The sequence below is a fragment of the Mustela nigripes genome, chromosome 1 (genome assembly GCF_022355385.1).
Source record: "Mustela nigripes isolate SB6536 chromosome 1, MUSNIG.SB6536, whole genome shotgun sequence".
In the NCBI taxonomy this organism is placed as follows: domain Eukaryota; kingdom Metazoa; phylum Chordata; class Mammalia; order Carnivora; family Mustelidae; genus Mustela; species Mustela nigripes.
This window is the reverse complement of record NC_081557.1, coordinates 20,350,175-20,367,892: the sequence shown is the minus strand read 5'-3', so window position 1 is coordinate 20,367,892 and position 17,718 is coordinate 20,350,175. Positions and strand designations below refer to the sequence as shown.

Sequence of the window (17,718 nt, the reverse complement as noted above, 5' to 3'; positions counted from 1 at the left end):
GGTCCACCTCGGACGTGGGCAGCAAGACCAGGATGGCTGAGTCCACGGGGCCCGAGCCCGCCCAGCTGCACGACAGCGCCTCCTTCGCGCAGCTGTCCAGAGGCCCCGTGTCCGTGGCGCAGTTGGATCAGTCGGCTTTAAATTACTCAGGTGGGCAAGAGGAGAAACGCCTGGAAAAAGCCGGCGCTGCACCCCAGCCGCACCCCAGTGCTGTGCGTGTGCTCTTTGCACTGCCCTGCCCCCCACTTCCACATTCACCACCTGCTACCTGTCATCCTCAGCAGTCAACAAGACAACTGTATCCGACTTCAGTAGCCCCGGCCTGCAGAGCTATTGTTCTGTTTCTTTAAAGAAAAATCTGAAATATGACAAAATAGGAAGAAAAAAGTTATAGGCAGGGCATCCATTAACATTTGCCAGACTTCAGGGTTTGTTTGTAATTATATGTATCTTTAAAGCATTACAGATAGAACTATCCAGCCCTTTATCATTCCCCCTCTACCCAGAGGTAATCCCAATCCTTAAATTGAGGGTGTTAACTTTTTTGCTACATGGGTATGTATATGCAGGTGTGTCTGTTCATGCTGTTGGTATTTTACATGTACACAAGTGACATCAAACTGTGCCTTTCCCTCTGCCTTTGTTTTCTTGACTCAGCCTTGGGTTCAAGATGGGTAGGTACATGTAGCTCTAATTCATTTTTTAAAACTGCCATATGGATTCAATGATACCATGTGCCACAGCTTTCCTTTCCCCTAAGGAAGGACATGTGGGTTGTTTCCAATTTTTTGCTGTTACAAACAGTGCTGAAATGAACATCAAGGTTTATCCATGCCCTAAGTAGTTTTCTGAGTCTTTTCAAAGCACACCTTCTAGGCTAAAACTGCAAGCACTAGGTTGCCAGCACTTACTAAAGCATTCACAGTGTCCAGAAATTCCATCAGTGGGATCCATCCCTTTTGGCTCCTTTTCTTGCCTTTTTAAGCATACCTCTTTCTCCTAGGAGAAAAAATGTCTGGACACTGAGATGTCCCTTCTTGCCAGTAGGTCCGGGGCGTTGGGATGGGGCTGGGGGATTTGCAAGAGGAGTTGCGCCATCATTTCTCTAGAAAACCGGGTCTGCATCCCAAAAGATGACTGCGCCGGTGGGCGGGGCTAGGACCGCAGGTGGAGGTCCCCTCCGCACCTCATGACCCCTCTCCCCATGCCAGAGCTCCCCCTCCCCTCCGCCATTTCTCAGCTTCCCCAGCTTGTGCAAAGGCCAGCCCAAGAGGTGGGGCGCTGGTCTAATCTTCCCCACGCATCTCCCCCACACCAGGTAATACGGTGCCGGCAGTGTTCGCCATCCCAGCTGCCAACAGACCCGGCTTTACCGGCTACTTCATCCCGACGCCTCCCTCATCCTACAGGAACCAGGCCTGGATGTCCTATGCAGGAGAAAATGAGCTCCCCAGCCAGTGGGCCGATTCGGTGAGACCCTTGCTGATTCCCTCACAATCTTACCTGCTGGACGCGCTCGAGGGAGGAAATGGATGAGAGGTTGAGACAGTGTTTTGTTATCTCAACCCACTTCCCACTAACCAGGTGGCTACTATCTGTCATTTGAGAGGAGACAGAGTGGTCAGGTGGGATGTCTTGTGACGTCCCTCAAGAGGGACTTGAGATCCACCTTCCAGTCCAGGTTCCATCCTAGCGGGGTGACCTTAATCAAATAAATTTTTATTACCACTATAATTTTTTGAGTGTTTTCTATATGCCAGACACCATGTTAAATATTTTATTTGTATTACCTTATTTAACAATTCCCATGATGTGGAAACTGAGGCCCAGTCAGGTGACCTGTCTAGAGTCACACAGTTGTAGGAAGGTACTAACGCCAAAATTCAAACCTGCATCGCTCTGGCTCCAAAGCCTTTATTAATTTTGTTCCTTTTATTTTTGTTTTTATTTTTCTAAGATTTTATTTATTTATTTGAGAGGGAGAGAGTCAGCATGAGCCAGGGGGAGGAGCAGAAGGAGAGGGAGAAGCAGATTCCCCACTGAGCGCAGAGCCCAATGCGGGGCTCAATGCTGGGACCCTGAGATCATGACCTGAGCTGAAGGCAGATGCTTAACCAACTGAGCCACCCAAACATCTTGTGTTCCTTTTAGTTTTAAAATTCTTTAAAAATTATAGATGAAATACCAGAACATATACTTCTAGGAAGTCAAGATTGAATTACTCTGCAAGTAGATCTTAAGGCATTCTGCTTGACTTCCAGCAAAGGACCGTCTTATCAGGATGCCTGGTTCCATCCTCCATCATAAGTAGGCGTATATGGATGGCACAGTGGATCTGGCCTAGCGGACACCAACGAGGGGTAGCAACACGTTGAACCTGGATAATCACACCCAAACCTGCCTCTGAGTCACTTGTCAAGGGTTGCTAAGTGAAAAAAATCAAGCAAACAAAAAGAGCACAATGATGGCCTCCAGTGTGGGTTGCCCCATCCCTCCGTGAGACCATCCACTATGAGAAGAAAGGCAGGAGGTCTACCAGGCTCAACCTGAGGGTTCCCTAATGCTGTGTGTCATTTTAGGGTTTGGTCTCAACATTTGAAATATATCCTAGGTTTAGCAAACATGCTGAGGCCCAAGGCCCAGGTCATTTTTCTCCCTGTCCAAACCCCTGGGCTCCATACTTTCTACCTCCGCAGGTTCAACTCAGCCTTGGTGCTGGTGTCTGTTCTTATCATAGAGATGCCACATCTGAATGCCATCAACGGGGTAAAGCTAACCTATATAAATTAATTTTTATGATTTTATAATCAAAGCTTATCCTTTTAATTTTCAAAGCACTTAAAGTATATACTATCTTGCATTAAAAAAAAATTCTGGAATGAATTTATCCTCCCTTCCTTCTTTAAAAGAGGAACACAATTGAATTTGTCTCTAGCAAATGATCCGACAACATCATTATGCCTTACTATACTTAAATGACATTTGTAAGATGCGCTCTGATGGTAGGATGATTGCCAACACCACACATCTCCCAACTACTATTTTTGCAGTTACTACAAGCCTCAATATGTTTTTTCTCTTTTTTTCCAACCTTGTTCCCAGCCAGACCATCTATTGCTGTCAGTGTCCCTGCTTCCACAGATATACTCACCCTTAAACATGCTTTTCCTAATGGGCTGTTATCTGCAAATGAGGCATATCTGAGCACATTGGAATTGTTTGTCAATAAGCTTTAAGAATAACTGTAGGGAATCCCTATTGTTAGGTCTACAAATCTTAATGTGAGATTTTATGGCTTCTGTTTTGGTGGTTTGTGGGCCTTTCGCTTCCTTTGTCGTGCTCGGCTATTTTAAACAGCTGAAATCACTGGGTATGCGTTGATCAGTTCAGAGCTTACTTGACTCCATAATTCCACTTACAATCTAAACATACTGTGTGCTTTTTAGAAAACAGATGATACTTAACTTGTGACAATTAGGCAGTAAGCCTCTAGCTTTGTCGGTTCACTCTCTGCATGGAAAGTTCCACTGTGTACTCTGCAGGAGTCAGTGGAAATACCTTCCAGAATTTCGGCCCTTGCCCTCAAGATAATAGCTTAGCCAGGTTTAGGGCCCCTTCAAGAGGCTTTGGGGTTCATAGTGCCTTAAAGATGAACAGAAACCCAGCAAACCAAAACCCAGCCTTCCTAACAGGATGATTCGACCATCCTGGGTCCATTCCTGTCAGTGCGAAGGAGAGTTCGTTTCCTATCATTTGTATTTAAGAGGAACATGATCACTGTGGCTTAAATGGGTCTTTCCTGGAGCCCCGTTACCATCTACAGTTAAGCAGGGTGGCGGTTCCGCACATGGAGCATAGTAGCCAGGAACCACAGCAGGGGGATTTCTCTCACGTGAATTAAAGTACAGAAAGCTGTACTCAGCTCAGAAGGGAACCAGTTCTGAAGGCTCAGAGGGACCAGTTGGCAGCCTGAGAAATTGGGGCAGGGATGGTGTCCACTTCCACAGCCAAATGAGAAGGAGGAAACCCCTCCCCCATCATTTGGGTGTCTGACCTTCCTGATCCCCAGCTATCCAGACATCCAGAGCTAGCTCAGACCAAATCACTTTAACCTAGGCCTAATAGAAATCATCCTTGGCGCTGGATGGGGAAGGGTTGGGAGGGGTGTGCTGTGATCAACAGGTGATGCCTGCCCTGGGCACTGCCTAGGAAAGGAGTAGCGTTTGCCAGCCCCAAATTTTGGCCAGCAAGATGTGATGGCTCCAGCCTGGATCTAATATTAGGGGAGAAAGACTTTCTCATCTGCTCATCTTCTCCACTCCACTGGAGTAGAAGTCAGGCATCCCTGGCCTGTGCCAGCCACTGGCACCAAGATGCTTGACGCCGAGAGCTGAGGGGTCTCGAGAGTCGGACCCTGACTCTCAGCTCCAGCTGAACTTGAAATGCAGGGAGAGGGGATACAACAGCTTCCCTCACAAATATAGGGCACCATCTCGTCATCCTTCAGTGATTTTCAGACCGTGTTCCTTAGAACCCCATGTTCTGAGAGACTCCCTACTGTGTACCATGCATAATTCTGGGCACTGGTGCACAGTGACAAGCAAGACACCATTCTGCCTTTAGGAAGTTGATGGCCTGAGACGGGATGACATCATGAGCAATGACTGACTCTAGAGAAACTGCCTGGAAGCACCTTCCAGGAAGCTCTCGGCTAATGTAGGGCAGGGGAGGCTGTCCTGGAAAAAGTGACCTTTGAGCTGAGACCTGATGTGTTGGTCCTCTGTCCTGGTCTTGGCTCTGTTTCCCCACAACCGCTTATACATTCCCAGCACTTGTGGCCCAAGGACATAGACAGTTCGACCCTGGTTTTCCTCTAAGATGCAAGGGAAAAACATACAGAAATATGTACCGCCCTTGTGTAGAAACACCCACCATTAGCACCCATTTGCCACTTTGCCTTTCTTTGCCAGGTCTTGGGAAATTGAAGCCTCAAACTTTGGGACATTGATTCTACCACTTCTTCCCTCACTCAGGCCCTAACCTAGCCCATTGAGGTAGCCTCAGAACTCTCTCAACCTCCAGTGGGTCTACTTCCAGTGTCCTTTCTAAAATATAGGCCCCTCCTCTGCCTACACCCACAGGTGGCCCCAGGCCAGGCGTCAGGTGTGCATCTCAGAAAGCTGCCTGTTTGCGGGGCGGGGGGGTAGGGGGGGCTGTCGGAACATCTCAGGCGGAGTAGAGGGAGGCTGCTCTCCTGGTGTACATTCGCCCATCCAAAATTTCTGACTCATCACCCAACCCCATCCTCCTCCATCCTCACCAGGGAGACAGGTGTCTCTGTAAAGAATGGGAACATGCCGTATTGCTGAGAAGCATGCCATAGAAAACTGAACTCTGTAGCCTGGCATTCGGTGGCTTTCTGATCCGGCCCTACCTGTCTTGTCTTCCCTGAGCTTCCCCCATACCCCGTACATCCTCTCTGGTCAGTCCGAACTCTTCGAAGCTTCCTGGACACACCGTCCTCCACACATACCCCTGTACCTCTGTCTTTGCTTTTCCTCTGCTGGGAAACCCCTCCCACCTTGACCTCCTGGCCACAGCCCGTTCGTTCACCTCCCAGACCCAGCTAAGCTGCATCTCCCTGAAGGCTGCCTGACTCCCCACACGTGTCCCTTCCCCACAGCGCCCTGTGCCTCCGTTGCCCACAGGCACGCATCCCACAGGGGTCTCGCTAACATTGTGGGATAAAAAGGCCTTTTGTGAGTTGTTCTGGAACACCATCCCCACCTGTGGCACTGTTTCTGTGGGAAAGTTTATCTTGAATTCCAGATCACTGACATGTCCTTATCACCAAAAGTGTCTGTATCTGTAAGCATCAAAGTATGTGTCTTCCACATTGAATAAAAAGAGAAAAATCTTCAAGGAACCCAGGTTACCTCCCAGATCTGAGACAGTGCAGGCATAACTCCCAGCCCCTGGCGTCAGACATTACTGCTCCAAGCGTGTCTCCGTGGCCTGTTAACCGTGTCACCCACGATTGTGACACTCTGCTGTGGTGTCCTCTCCTGTAAAATAAGGACCACAGTATCTGCCTCTGAGGCTGTTGCTTTGAGAATTAAACGAGATAAGGTGTGGGAAGCCCTTAGCACAGGGCTTTCCTTCCGTGTCACCAGTCTCCTGTCGATAATCCATGAGCTCTTTGCGGTCCACGAAGAACAACACTTGTTTGCTGGATTGTGTCATGTTAAAAGCTAGGCAGGTAGATTCAGGTGTAGACTCAGGTACATGCCAATTGCTTGTAGCAAGGTTCAAAACCCCTACTTCGTTCATCCACCCAGCGTATCCAGTGAGTCCAAATTACCTGTGTTCTGAGCAGACTCCAGGTTTTATATATGGACAATGGTGCGTGGTCTCCATTTTCTTCTGAAGCTCTTCCTGGCTTCAGTCCCCACCCCTGCGTCCAGTACCAAGTATGTCCTGTGACTGGAGCCCCTTCCTTTTTCTTTTTTTTTTTTTTAAAGATTTTATTTACTTATTTGGCAGACAGAGATCACAAGTAGGCAGAGATGCAGGCAGAGAGAGGAGGAAGCAGGTTCCCCGCTGAGCAGAGAGCCTGGTGCGGGGCTCAATCCCAGGACACTGGGATCATGACCTGAGCCAAAGGCAGAGGCTTTAACCACTGAGCCACCCAGGTGCCCCTGGAGCCCCTTCCTAATCCTGGACCCTTCCCTTCTCTCCTGACATCCTCTGCAGGTTCCCCTCCCAGGGTACATCGAAGCTTACCCCCGATCACGCTATCAGCAGAACTCTCCGTCCAGACTCCCTCGCCAGTACAGCCAGCCCGCAGGCACGCACCCCAGCCTGGAGCAGGCGCCGGGGCCGTCCACGGCGGCCTCGCAGCAGAGCCTGGCCGAGAACGACCCGTCGGACGCGCCCTTGACCAACATCTCCACTGCAGCCCTCGTGAAGGCCATCCGGGAGGAGGTGGCCAAGCTGGCCAAGAAACAGACAGACATGTTTGAGTTCCAGGTCTAATACCTCCGCCCCGTGGGACTTCCAGACTCCAAGGAAATAGTCTTCCGGTGCCTCGGCCTAACCTGCTGGGACTTGAGGCGCAGACACTGTGGGAGTCATTCTCACCCTCTGAAAAGGTGAACACTGGGGCTTCTGGGCCACCGAGGACACTCTTGGCCAACTGGATTCTTGGCTTCTTCTGCTGATTGTACATCAAGAAGTCCCCGCGTGGGACCCCATGTTTGATAGTCTGTAAAGTTAAATGTTTCAACTGTGGGTGTATTTCCCTACGGAGCCTTAGTCACAAGAGACACTAACTGATCTGCAGATCCCTGTCCAAGGCCACATTTTAATAAGTCACCGGAAGGGGGAGAACATTGCTCTGTCTTCGGTGAGTTCTGCATGTTAACCCTGTTTCTGTGTTAAAGGCGATGTAGGCATCTGATTAAGCGCCAGACCGCACACTCTCTCTCATTCAGCCATGACTGTAATCATTAGTCACCTCCAGTCCGTCAAGGAGGCGTTGACTCCAGCCAAGAAACTCGAGCCCTTTTCTTTTAAAGGTTCAGATTCAAAGTCAGATGAATTGGATGAAAATCCGGTACTGTCTATGGCTCTACCTATAAATAGTCCTGACCCTTTTTTCCTCCCGTTCATTAAACAAAGGCCGAGGAAGAGAGAAGATTGAGGGGGAATGGTGGGTTTGGGTTGACAGATTTTTGGAAAGGTGTTACCGTTTGGGAACTTAAGTGCCCTGCAAGGTCGTATCTAACTGAAAGAGGATGCTAAGAGCTTTGAGGATTATACAAAAAAATCAGTCATCCATCTGAGGTCTTTCTTTGCCCGGCAATGAAGGTGGTCTGAGAACAAAGCTTCTCTCTCCTTTGAGATAAGAGAAATATCAACGTTTACAGGAAAACCTCTGTCTCTTCAACAGCGACGTCCAGCGTGTGCTGCCGAGGGACAGAGAAGGACAGAGTAACTGATGCCTGTTCCGAAGCAGAAACAGTGACTTCCCGGTCTCCCCCTCCCCTGGCTGCAGCCTCTGTTTATAGAAGCTTCTGAATGTAGAAAATCTGTTGATTTACGTTTAGATGTAAATACCATTTTTAAAAAGTGTATGGAGTTTGCCAGTTCCCTCCGTCCCCGCCCCCACAGTCAACAGATGCAGGAGGACGTTGGCTTACTTTAGGACCGCCACGTGGTAAATGGCACTCCCTGGCATGGTGAGGCGGTCTCCAGAGCTCTGGGTGGACACTGCCTCACAGCCCCGAGGCACCAGCTGCTGACCGTCAATGCCTAAGCAAACCAGCCACCGACTTCAGGTGGCCCCAAGGAGGGAACCTTCTGGCTCCCTCACCAGCTCTGGTGGGGGCCTCCTTGGTGTCTTGTTGGAGAATGAGGTCCTGTCCTGCATTCACCCATAACCCATCTAGCTTCAGCTGTGTCCATGCCTTCTGAGCCCATCTTGCCATTTTTTCCTCATGAGTTTCTTTGGTCTTTACTGAGAGAAGGTGGAAATTTAAAAGTTGAGAGACGAGTAGGAGTGGAACTGATTAGAATGGAGATTCAAACTGTCAAAGCACAGACTTTTCAAAGAAGCTGTTTTTATTTCCCAATGGCAAATTGCCCTTTCTGGAAAGTTCCAGAGATGATATGTCATGGAATCCCCCCAAACAAGTCTCTTGTTCGGATGATATTAGGTAGTGTCCTTTTGGTATGCTGGTCGATCTTTCATAGTGTTAGTTTTTTGTTACTTAAAAAAAAAAATCAGCTATAAATAAAATGTATTTTTGTAATTTCCATGTGTATATATGGTATATTTCTACCAATGGCCAGTTGTTGTAGTCCAAAACCTAAATCAGCTTGCAAAACACTGTGGATGGTGCAAGATTTTATTGACAGATTAACACAATGCCTAAGTCTATCCAAATAGGTATTCAATGCACTTGAATGAACAAAGAGCCAAAGAAACTCAGCCTTTTCATGCAAATGGTATGAGTCTGATAAAGTCAGCCACATTGTCCCGCCTTATCAATAATATTAATATTTCATCAGTGCAATGATATCAACCCAGTACTTTGTCTACTTGGTAAATGCCTGGATATCCTGTATGTGAAAATGAAGTTTCAAGACCTTAGTGTGATGAAACTAGACACTTCAAAGCCGGTGTCCTAGCTTTGGATGTTCCAGTGACTTACGGAGAATGAGCCTACAGCTAGTAGTGGTGCGGCTCCAGCTTGCTCAGAGGATGGAGAAACAAATTATTGCAGTCTTTGCAGAACCCCAGGAAGTACTGAGTTAGTCAACTGAGATGACTAAAAATATAGCGTGCTAAATCAGACACACTCGTAAACTAGACACCACAGGTTTAAGAAAAGTATATGGGAGGAAAACCTTAAACTGAAAAGAAATCAATCTGTTCATGATTTTTCCAGCACCAGGGAAACAGCTGCCATTTTTAGATTTTCTGTGACTGGTAAATTATGTGGTCCCTTCTCTGAAGAGACTCCTGACCTCGTGGAGGGGACAGATGCCTGGACAGCTGATTGTGAGCAAAGACAGATGAGCAGAAGTGCCTCATGGAAGTGAAAATAGAGTTCTGTGAGAGCCCAGAGGCTCTACGTTCCTCCTGACCTTCCAGACGGTTAAAGAAGCCACGAAGGACCTTGGCAGTCTCGGAGAAGACTTTCTGGAAAAGCGAAGCGACCTGCTTGAGGATTCCAGCCCAAGCCTGCTGATTCATGATTCAACTTGCTTTCCATTTCACCACGCTGCCTGCACGCTTGTCTGTGACGCGTTTCTTGAACTGTGCTAGGAAGTTTAAACAGTAGACCAGGGTCAGATGAGGGACGCCCTACATTCTCGTGAAGAGAAAAGATGATTGGATATGTAGAGGACTTCAGATAAAGTGTATAGAGGACGATGCGTTTGTGGCATAATAAACATTTTTCAGAACTTGTTTTGATGTGAGTTTTCTGCATTCCTGAAAAGAAATGCATTTTGGCTTTTTCCAGAGAGTCAAGGAAATGGTGCTCTCCTCAGCTGCTGATGTTCAGGACTACAGGGGTGCATTCCTCTCTCAGTGCCATGGATCCAAAGGAGCAGGGAGGGAGGCCATGTGTCATGTTGGGGCCACAGATTCTATGCTCTGCCTTAGGGAAGGCTGCCCCATGTGCAGAAGCCTGACAGTCTGTCGTGTGCCCAGGTACCTAGGATCTGAGATGGCAGTGATTACCTACTGAGCCAGAAGTGCTCTCTTTCAGGGTGTGCCGTGGGCTTACTGTTGTGTCCCACCCCCATTCATACCTTGAAATCCTAACCCTGTTGAAATCCTAACCCCAACGTGATGGTATTAGGAGGTGGGGCCTTAGGGGGGGGGGATAGTTCAGTTATGAGGGTGGAGTCCTCGTGAATGGGATTAGTGCCCTCATAAAAGGGATCCCAGAGAGCCTACTGCCTTCTTTTTTTTGCCACCTGAGGCTACAGTAGGAAGTCAGCAGTTGCAGCTCTGAAAAGGGTTCTCACCAGACCCCAATCCCACTGATCTTGTAGGTCTGGGCTCCAAAGGTATGAGAAATAAACTTCTGTTGTTTAAAGGTCACCCAGTCTGTGGTACTTCGTGATGGCAGCCTGGACCAACTGAGACCGGGTGGATTAGGTTAAGAATCAATTCTCTGGTCCCGGAGGTTATATTGTTTATTTGCTAATTTAAAAATTCAGCCAAAAGGCGTGTCTTTTCTTAGTAGTCTTAATGGAAGAATGGGTAGGAAATTGTTAGATTTGTAACTTTAAAAAAAAAAAAAATCAGAGTACAGATGGAGGAAGATAGGAATTTAAATATCTAACTAAAAAGAAATGTTTCTCTAACTGGCAGAAATTAGAGAAACGGATCAAAAAGTTAAACACTGATTGTAGAAAAACAAGCTTTTTTCTACATGAGGCACCTTTTTCTACTCAGGAACTCAATGTTTAATGAATACAGTAACAGATTCTATTTCTAGGTCTGAAAACATAATTTCAACTTAATCTCTTCCTTCTACCACACCCCAGAAAATAGTTTGGACCTTGCTTACAAAATACAGCCAAACACTTTTAGGGAAATAGAGTAATTTAACTTGGAGTAGTAATTGACTTGGGTCCAGGGGGTAGAAATTAAATTCTTCTCTGCAGTCCAGCCTTAAAGGTATTCTAGTCAAAGGCCTTTGCAAGGACTAGAAACCTATTCAGACTTGCTCAAAAGTGTCGGGGGTGTTGGAGAGAATACAGGGCCATTTCACAGATACTAACCACAGCAGCCATCCGGGAAAGGGCTGGAGACAGCCAGCTCACTCGTTCTCTCTCGCATCCTCTCTCCATATGGACTTTCCTGTTTCTCTCTGCACGTCAGCTCAGTTCTCTTGCTCACCTTGGCCTCCTAGCGTTGTGTTTTCTCATTATTGTATATGTAGCTGAAAATCCATCCCAGGACCCACTCCACACCACTTTGTCTTTCCTGTACCCATCCCTCTCTGACTACCGTCTCTGTGCCCAAATCTTGAGAGTCTGGATGGTCTAGCTCATCCACCTTATAGATAAGCCAGCCACCCTTGGGGTCACGTGCCTCTCCGATCAGCCGTCACCAAGGAGGCAGAGTCATGTAAGACCAGCACAGCCCCCTGGACTGACCCATTCGGTAAGAGCTTTTATTGGGGGCTGGAACACAGAGGAGGAGCATAAGTGGACAGAACCTTCAGAAGGAAGGAAGCTCCTCAGGACTCGAATTGACAGGCACTCTTAGAATACCACGCAGTTGGTGGGCAGCCCCCGTGGACACTGCCACAGAGCAGAGAGGTCATCCTTGACCTTTCCATCATATGGGAATGCACCCATTTGAAACCCTGGGGGACGGGCCAGCGCTGTCCCCAACCACGGGTCATCCCAGTACTACTGATCTGATCCCGGGTCTGAGAGCAATTTCTGGTCAAGGTCCAGGAAGCCCCACACCTTGCTCAGCAGACAGTAAATACTTGTAAGTTGAATTGCATGATCTTAGCTCAGGTGCTGTGAATGTAGCTCAGGGCCACCCACTTGCGTGGATGAGGAAGCCTTTTGAAAGGCTCTGTAGAGCCTTTTGAAACAAAATTAGTTTTGAATGGATATTATTGTGGCTCTGCCCTTCCGAATATAATGTTAGTGTCCTGAGAATTGGAAGATCTCTTGATTTCTTAAGGTGAATGATTACAGAATAGAATCCTATCTTATGGTAAGTGCTAAAAGGGAGGGGGCTTCTGGGAAGGAATATTCAGGAAATAGAATGAATAGTGCCAGAAACAAATTCTTTTAGACAATGTTAAGTTGCTTGATTATGCACGTTTCACAGACAGGGGAATTGGTGATGTGGTAGAATTTGTCTCCGGAGGTCAAACCCATACTTCAGTGAAAACCATTATATAATGAATTCTAGAAATTGATTATTTTCATTCTCTGACCTTGGCCAGACTTTTATAAATTACAGAAGGAGGCTGTCAGTGTATTTTACATAAATTAACTGTGACCTTCCCTGATTTCCCCCATCTCTTCTCTATGTCTAACTTCACCCCCGCCTACAAACAAACTGAGAGAAAGTTTGTACCAAACAGAATCAGAGTATCATTCTCTGGTCTGGAAATTTTGAAAAAGGCATAAAGAGTCAAGGCTTTAGGCAACTCCCTTTAAACCATTCTCCGGCTCCTCATCTGTGAAACATGTACAACGGCATCTGCACTTTTGCCCACCCACGGTGGGCATGAGGAGCCCGGGGCAGATTGTATACGAAAGGCTTTGAAAAGTATGTTTGAAGGTATCCTTACTGTAGCGCTAGCTTCAGTCTTTTCTAATGAAATATTTTAGCTCTTTCCATCCACTAAAAATAATTTGTCACATATTCTGCAAAATTTTTTAAAAACCTCCATAAAGTAAAAAAAATGAAGATGTTCTTAAGTTTGGAACTGCCCCCAAAGCCAGCCTCATCCTTGCTGTATTGTGTTGATGCTGTTGTTGAACAATTTGGGGGCCACGCGAGCATGTGTACGTGCGTTGTCATTCTGAGTGGAAAACCCAGACTCACACTCCCCCTCCACCCCCACCAACCACATCACACACGCGTTAGGCGTTAGGCAAAGACAAGTTCTGAACGGCAGCTCAGTTGTTGCTGTCGACACTTAATGCTTGGCTTTCTAATTAGCTTCCTACATCCATGGCCTCTGCCGGGAACAGAGCGTTCATATGCTATTAGAATTTTTTATTATAAAATAAAAAGCAAAGGTTTTCATACCCCAAAACCTGCCTGCTTCTCATTCTGCCTCCCTCATATGGTGAGATGGAGTCCCCTTCACAGCCCAAACACACAGCAGTACCTGCTATGAGCTATCAAAGCTCCGTGGGACCCCTTGTGGCGTCAGAAGCCATCCCAGCCTGAGGCACGAGCTCATGAGCCAAGAAGAACTTCTCCCTGGCCATCCACAGGCCCCAAGGGAGCAGTTCCAGCCTACTCGTGATTGTGTCCTTGGAGCAGATGGTGTCCTAGGGCAGAATAAGCCACTATCTGGTCATAGGCCCTTCTTGGGGCACAATGAAGTCCCATCCAGGTCAGTGGCTCCCAAAGGGTCCAGGATGACATGGGTCATGGACATAAACTTCCAAAGCCACCTACTTTCCCTGCCTTTGCTAGTCCCAGTGATCATGTCTGCCTTATGTTCAGCCCTATTGGTGTGTTATATCCACGCTCTGCCCTCTGACGTAAGCCAAGTGGACAGGAGACACATCTGACCCAGGAACCAAGATTCATTGGCTGACCAGCTACGAAAAAATGTAACTCAGCCCATGGGGCTAAGCCAACTGCATTCTTTTTGTAAGAAACACCAAGACACAGAATCTATTGGCAAGAGATGTTGAAACTGACCGGTCAAGACTCAAAGGCCATGATGGGCTGTAGGCAAAGCAAAGGTCTAGAGAACAGAATACTGAGTAAAAAGTAGCCTGGAGGCCAAGAAGACTTAGAGTATAGGTAAAAAAGTTTATCTTCTATAATGAAAATAGACAAATAAAAACCAACTCTGAATGTTTCAGGGGAGTCCACGTGTCCTAGTGAAGAGCCACAACCCTGAGCTTTTGGGCTCCACTGAGATTTGGGCAGCTTGGACTGTAAGCATGTTGTTTCTCACAGGAGCCCCATCTGCTGAAGCTCTCCACCAGTATTCATTCAGATGTACTCAGATGCTGAAGGAGCAACTTTTACTCCCCTCTCTGCCTCTCTGTCAAGAGGGCTCAGAGATGCACAAAAAGTACTCCCCAGAGCCACCGTCCTGCTGCAGCAATGAGGAATAGACTTGGAGCTTCCACAAGATTCTGGCACGCTCTCCAAGGTGGAGAGTAGGACCGGGGTGCCCCTTTGCTTTTTCTTTCCTCCTGGATCCTGGCTGCTCTTAACCTTCAGGGCAAATGAAATGATCAAGCAAAGGGAAGTAATGGTGCCTACTTCAGTCCCAGGAATGACAGACAGACACAGACCCAGGGAGCTAGAACATTCACATGGCAATCCCTAGCCTTTCATTGCTGGGGTCCCCTTCAGAAAGAGGGGAGCAAATTTATTCCAAAGGACCATCTCCAGACTTCTTTGAGTCACTATCATGGCACCCAACTCATGAGCTCTGCTGGCCCCCAGAAGCCAGAAAGAATGTACCCAGGAAGGACTGTGCAGCCAAGTAGTGAGTCGTCAGTGGCGAATTACCTGTAAAATGTATACAGATAGTTGGTGGGAGACATAATTGCTCTGAGTCTCTCTGTGATCTCTTGGAGGTATGGTTATGGCAAATACTGGTCTGCACACTTGGGCACTTCATTTTAACAACATTTCAGTGTTCACATTTACACATAGACAAACTCATATTTAATGAGAAGCCATGTGACTCCTCAGAACTGAAATCAAGTTTCACAACAGTTTCATTGCCAACCCCTCCTCCAAACCAAAGAGCTCTGGCAAACTCTTGAAAATAAAGGCACTCCAGGTTCCCTGGTCTCTGAAATGGGCTATATGAGCTTGCTCTAGATCTGATGGGCCTTTACTGAAAACACAGAGAGTTTGCTTTTGTCCTTGGTGGTGCCCACTCCATTACCCAGCTCCTCAGTCCTGGTAGCTAAAGCCTTTGGGAGACCCAGAGGGCCTGAAGGAGCCAGCCACATTCCTTGAAGCCACATGTCCAGTGATGCCAACACAACCTAATGAAAAATCAGGCTACCACCCAGATGTCTTGCTTATGGGACATTTGGAAACAGTTGGATCTGGGACGTAAGGTCTACGAGTAAGCCAGACGTTGGATTACATTATTCACGCTTCACCCTACTCTGCTAGGATTCATGATGGCAAAGCCAAAATCTGTTGGCCTCCTCCTGGAGTAGTCCCTTTCCTAGGTCAAGTTGGGTAGCATCAAGAGAAAGGGCCTGGAAAGTCTTTAGACTGTGAAAACAAAGGGCTGCCAAATTGCACAAATTATTTCATATATTGACATTCAGGTGCTTTGGAAACCAAAAGTTGGCTTCTTTTTAATTTAAGATTATGTCTCCAAAACTGGTAGGTCCCAAACTAGCCTTCAGTGCATGGGGGACCCATTCTTCAGAATGAGTCCAGGTGAAGAAATCAAAGGCCAAGACCAGAAATTAGATGCCAAAGTGAGCAGAAACAAAGGCTTAAGAAGGGCCACTGGGCCGCCTTCCTGACAGGGGCATGTATTATGGGCACAATTTTATCCTGTGGATCATTAACCTTTCATTTAACTGGAACTGTAGGGGAAGCACTGATAGAACCTTCCACAGAGTCACCCATTCAGTCCCTCGTTGGCTGAGCGAACATTTCCGGAGAACCTACTATGCACCAGACTCCAGCTAAGTGATGAGGATTCACCTGGGAGCAGGACAGAGTTCCTGCCCCTCACAGCGGAGCTCACGGTCAAGGAACACTGATCCCTGAGACAGAGCTCAACATATGAAGAACCACCATTCATTCGGTGGATTTTCTACCTCATCAGAGGTAGGCAAATTAAAATCCAAGCGCAACCACATGAAAACCAAAGTCCCCATCTTTCTGGAAACATTTATGATTAGAAAGGACAGACTGCAGGGCTATCTTCTAATGACGCTACACAGTTTTCCTTATCCATGACCTTTAACTAGTTAGTAAGGTGCCCACAAAATCCCCCTGGAGACTGAGAGCAAATTGCTAACTGCCAAGAATCAACAAATGTTATAAACCCAAATTTCATAGCTGTCACCATCAAAGGAAATCAGGAGCCCAAATTGTCAGAAAAGGAATAACCAGTTTGGGGACTATACTATGCAATCCAAATGAAAATTTCAAGAGCCATATGTTTTACAAATGAAGCCACAGTACACCGAACACTCTCATTTTGCATTGTTCATATCAATAAAGTGCCGTTCAGAATGCCCTGGATTATTAACGAATGGGTTTTGGTTTTTGTTCAACCACTGAAATACAGTGCTCTATGGAGCAAATCTCAACAGGCGAGCCAGGTAGAGCTTTGCGATGAAACCCTTTCTGTGCTGCATTTGTCTGTTGAGCTTAGTTGAAATTATGTTTGTTTTTTCTTGGCAAATTTGCATATGAAATAAAGCACGCTGTCTTACTGTAATTTTCTTTCTAAGGTGTTAGTGGATGTCTCTTCTCTTACTTAATATTTCTTTCTCCATTCCCCATGAGGAAAAGATTTTAAAAAGCATTTACAAATTCTCAGAATATTAGAAATCACCATGTGATGGAAGGATATATCTTGGTATTTTTGAAATTATAGGACCCCAGCCTCTTTGAGTTGGAAGAGAATTCAGTGGGGAAATTATCCAGCTTTGTACCCTGCAATCAACACAGGGGAAACCTCATGCCCCGTATGCATGACATTGGCTTACCCCATCAAAGTGTAAGCAGAATTAGGGCTTCTGGCAAGGAAGGTATTCAAAAGGAGAGCAGGAGGGGAATGAACAGGAGGTGGGAGGGAGATGGAGAGTGTTAAATAGGACTTGATATTTAGGACAAAAAAAGTAATGTAGTTACCATGGGGTAGAAGTGGGGGAATTGTCTTGATTTTGGATTACACAGGGAGTAAGAGGACAGAAAATCTTTTTTAAAGGTTTTACTCTTGCTCAGAATCTATATCATATCCATTGTTATCACATGGGTAAGGGGATCCCCATTTTAGGACTTACAATCATCCAGACCAGCTTTGAACCTCACTTTTACTTCATTCTGGTTTTTGGACAAGTCATGTCCCCTCTCTGAGCCTTGTCTGTGAAATGAAGCTAAGATCTAGTCTCTGATGTGACTGCAGTGGTGGGAGAGAATGCCTGGCTTACCCCTGCATGGTACTCTATAAGCATGATGGATTGTTGGTATTTATTTGCCTCCTTGAATACTTCTAGCATCAGGGAACTCATTATCGTCCCAGAACCAACACATTGCCCATTGATCACCCAGAAGGGGTGACCCTTATGCTCAGCCCCTTCTAGCCACCCACTGTAAACAAACTCTCTCTTCAAAAGCCCAGGACACCCAGAAGTCCCCAGATCAGAGGCGAGCTCAGGACACCCGGGCAGGTAGCAGTGCTGTGAAAGGAAATGCCCTTCACCACCTGACCAAGCCGGAGAACTCCCACAGGTTCCACGTGTTCTTTGGATGAC

The 17,718-nt window shown here is 46.9% G+C and overlaps 1 protein-coding gene across 7 annotated transcripts in view; it reads left to right on the top strand.

Moving 5' to 3' along the window:
• The window catches only part of KIAA1549L (KIAA1549 like), a 255,597-nt gene extending 245,622 nt beyond the window's left edge, over window positions 1-9,975 (top strand). For 5 of the 7 annotated variants that reach the window (XM_059406186.1, XM_059406204.1, XM_059406149.1 and 2 more), the window contains 3 exons: window positions 2-150; window positions 1,319-1,470; window positions 6,754-9,975. In XM_059406186.1, coding sequence (XP_059262169.1) covers window positions 2-150; window positions 1,319-1,470; window positions 6,754-7,035 — 583 coding nt within the window. In that variant the 3' untranslated portion in view covers window positions 7,036-9,975. The remainder of the gene's footprint in view (window position 1; window positions 151-1,318; window positions 1,471-6,753) is intronic. The other 2 variants (XM_059406159.1, XM_059406167.1) reach the window with 2 other exon arrangements.
• Window positions 9,976-17,718: the final 7,743 nt, after the last annotated feature.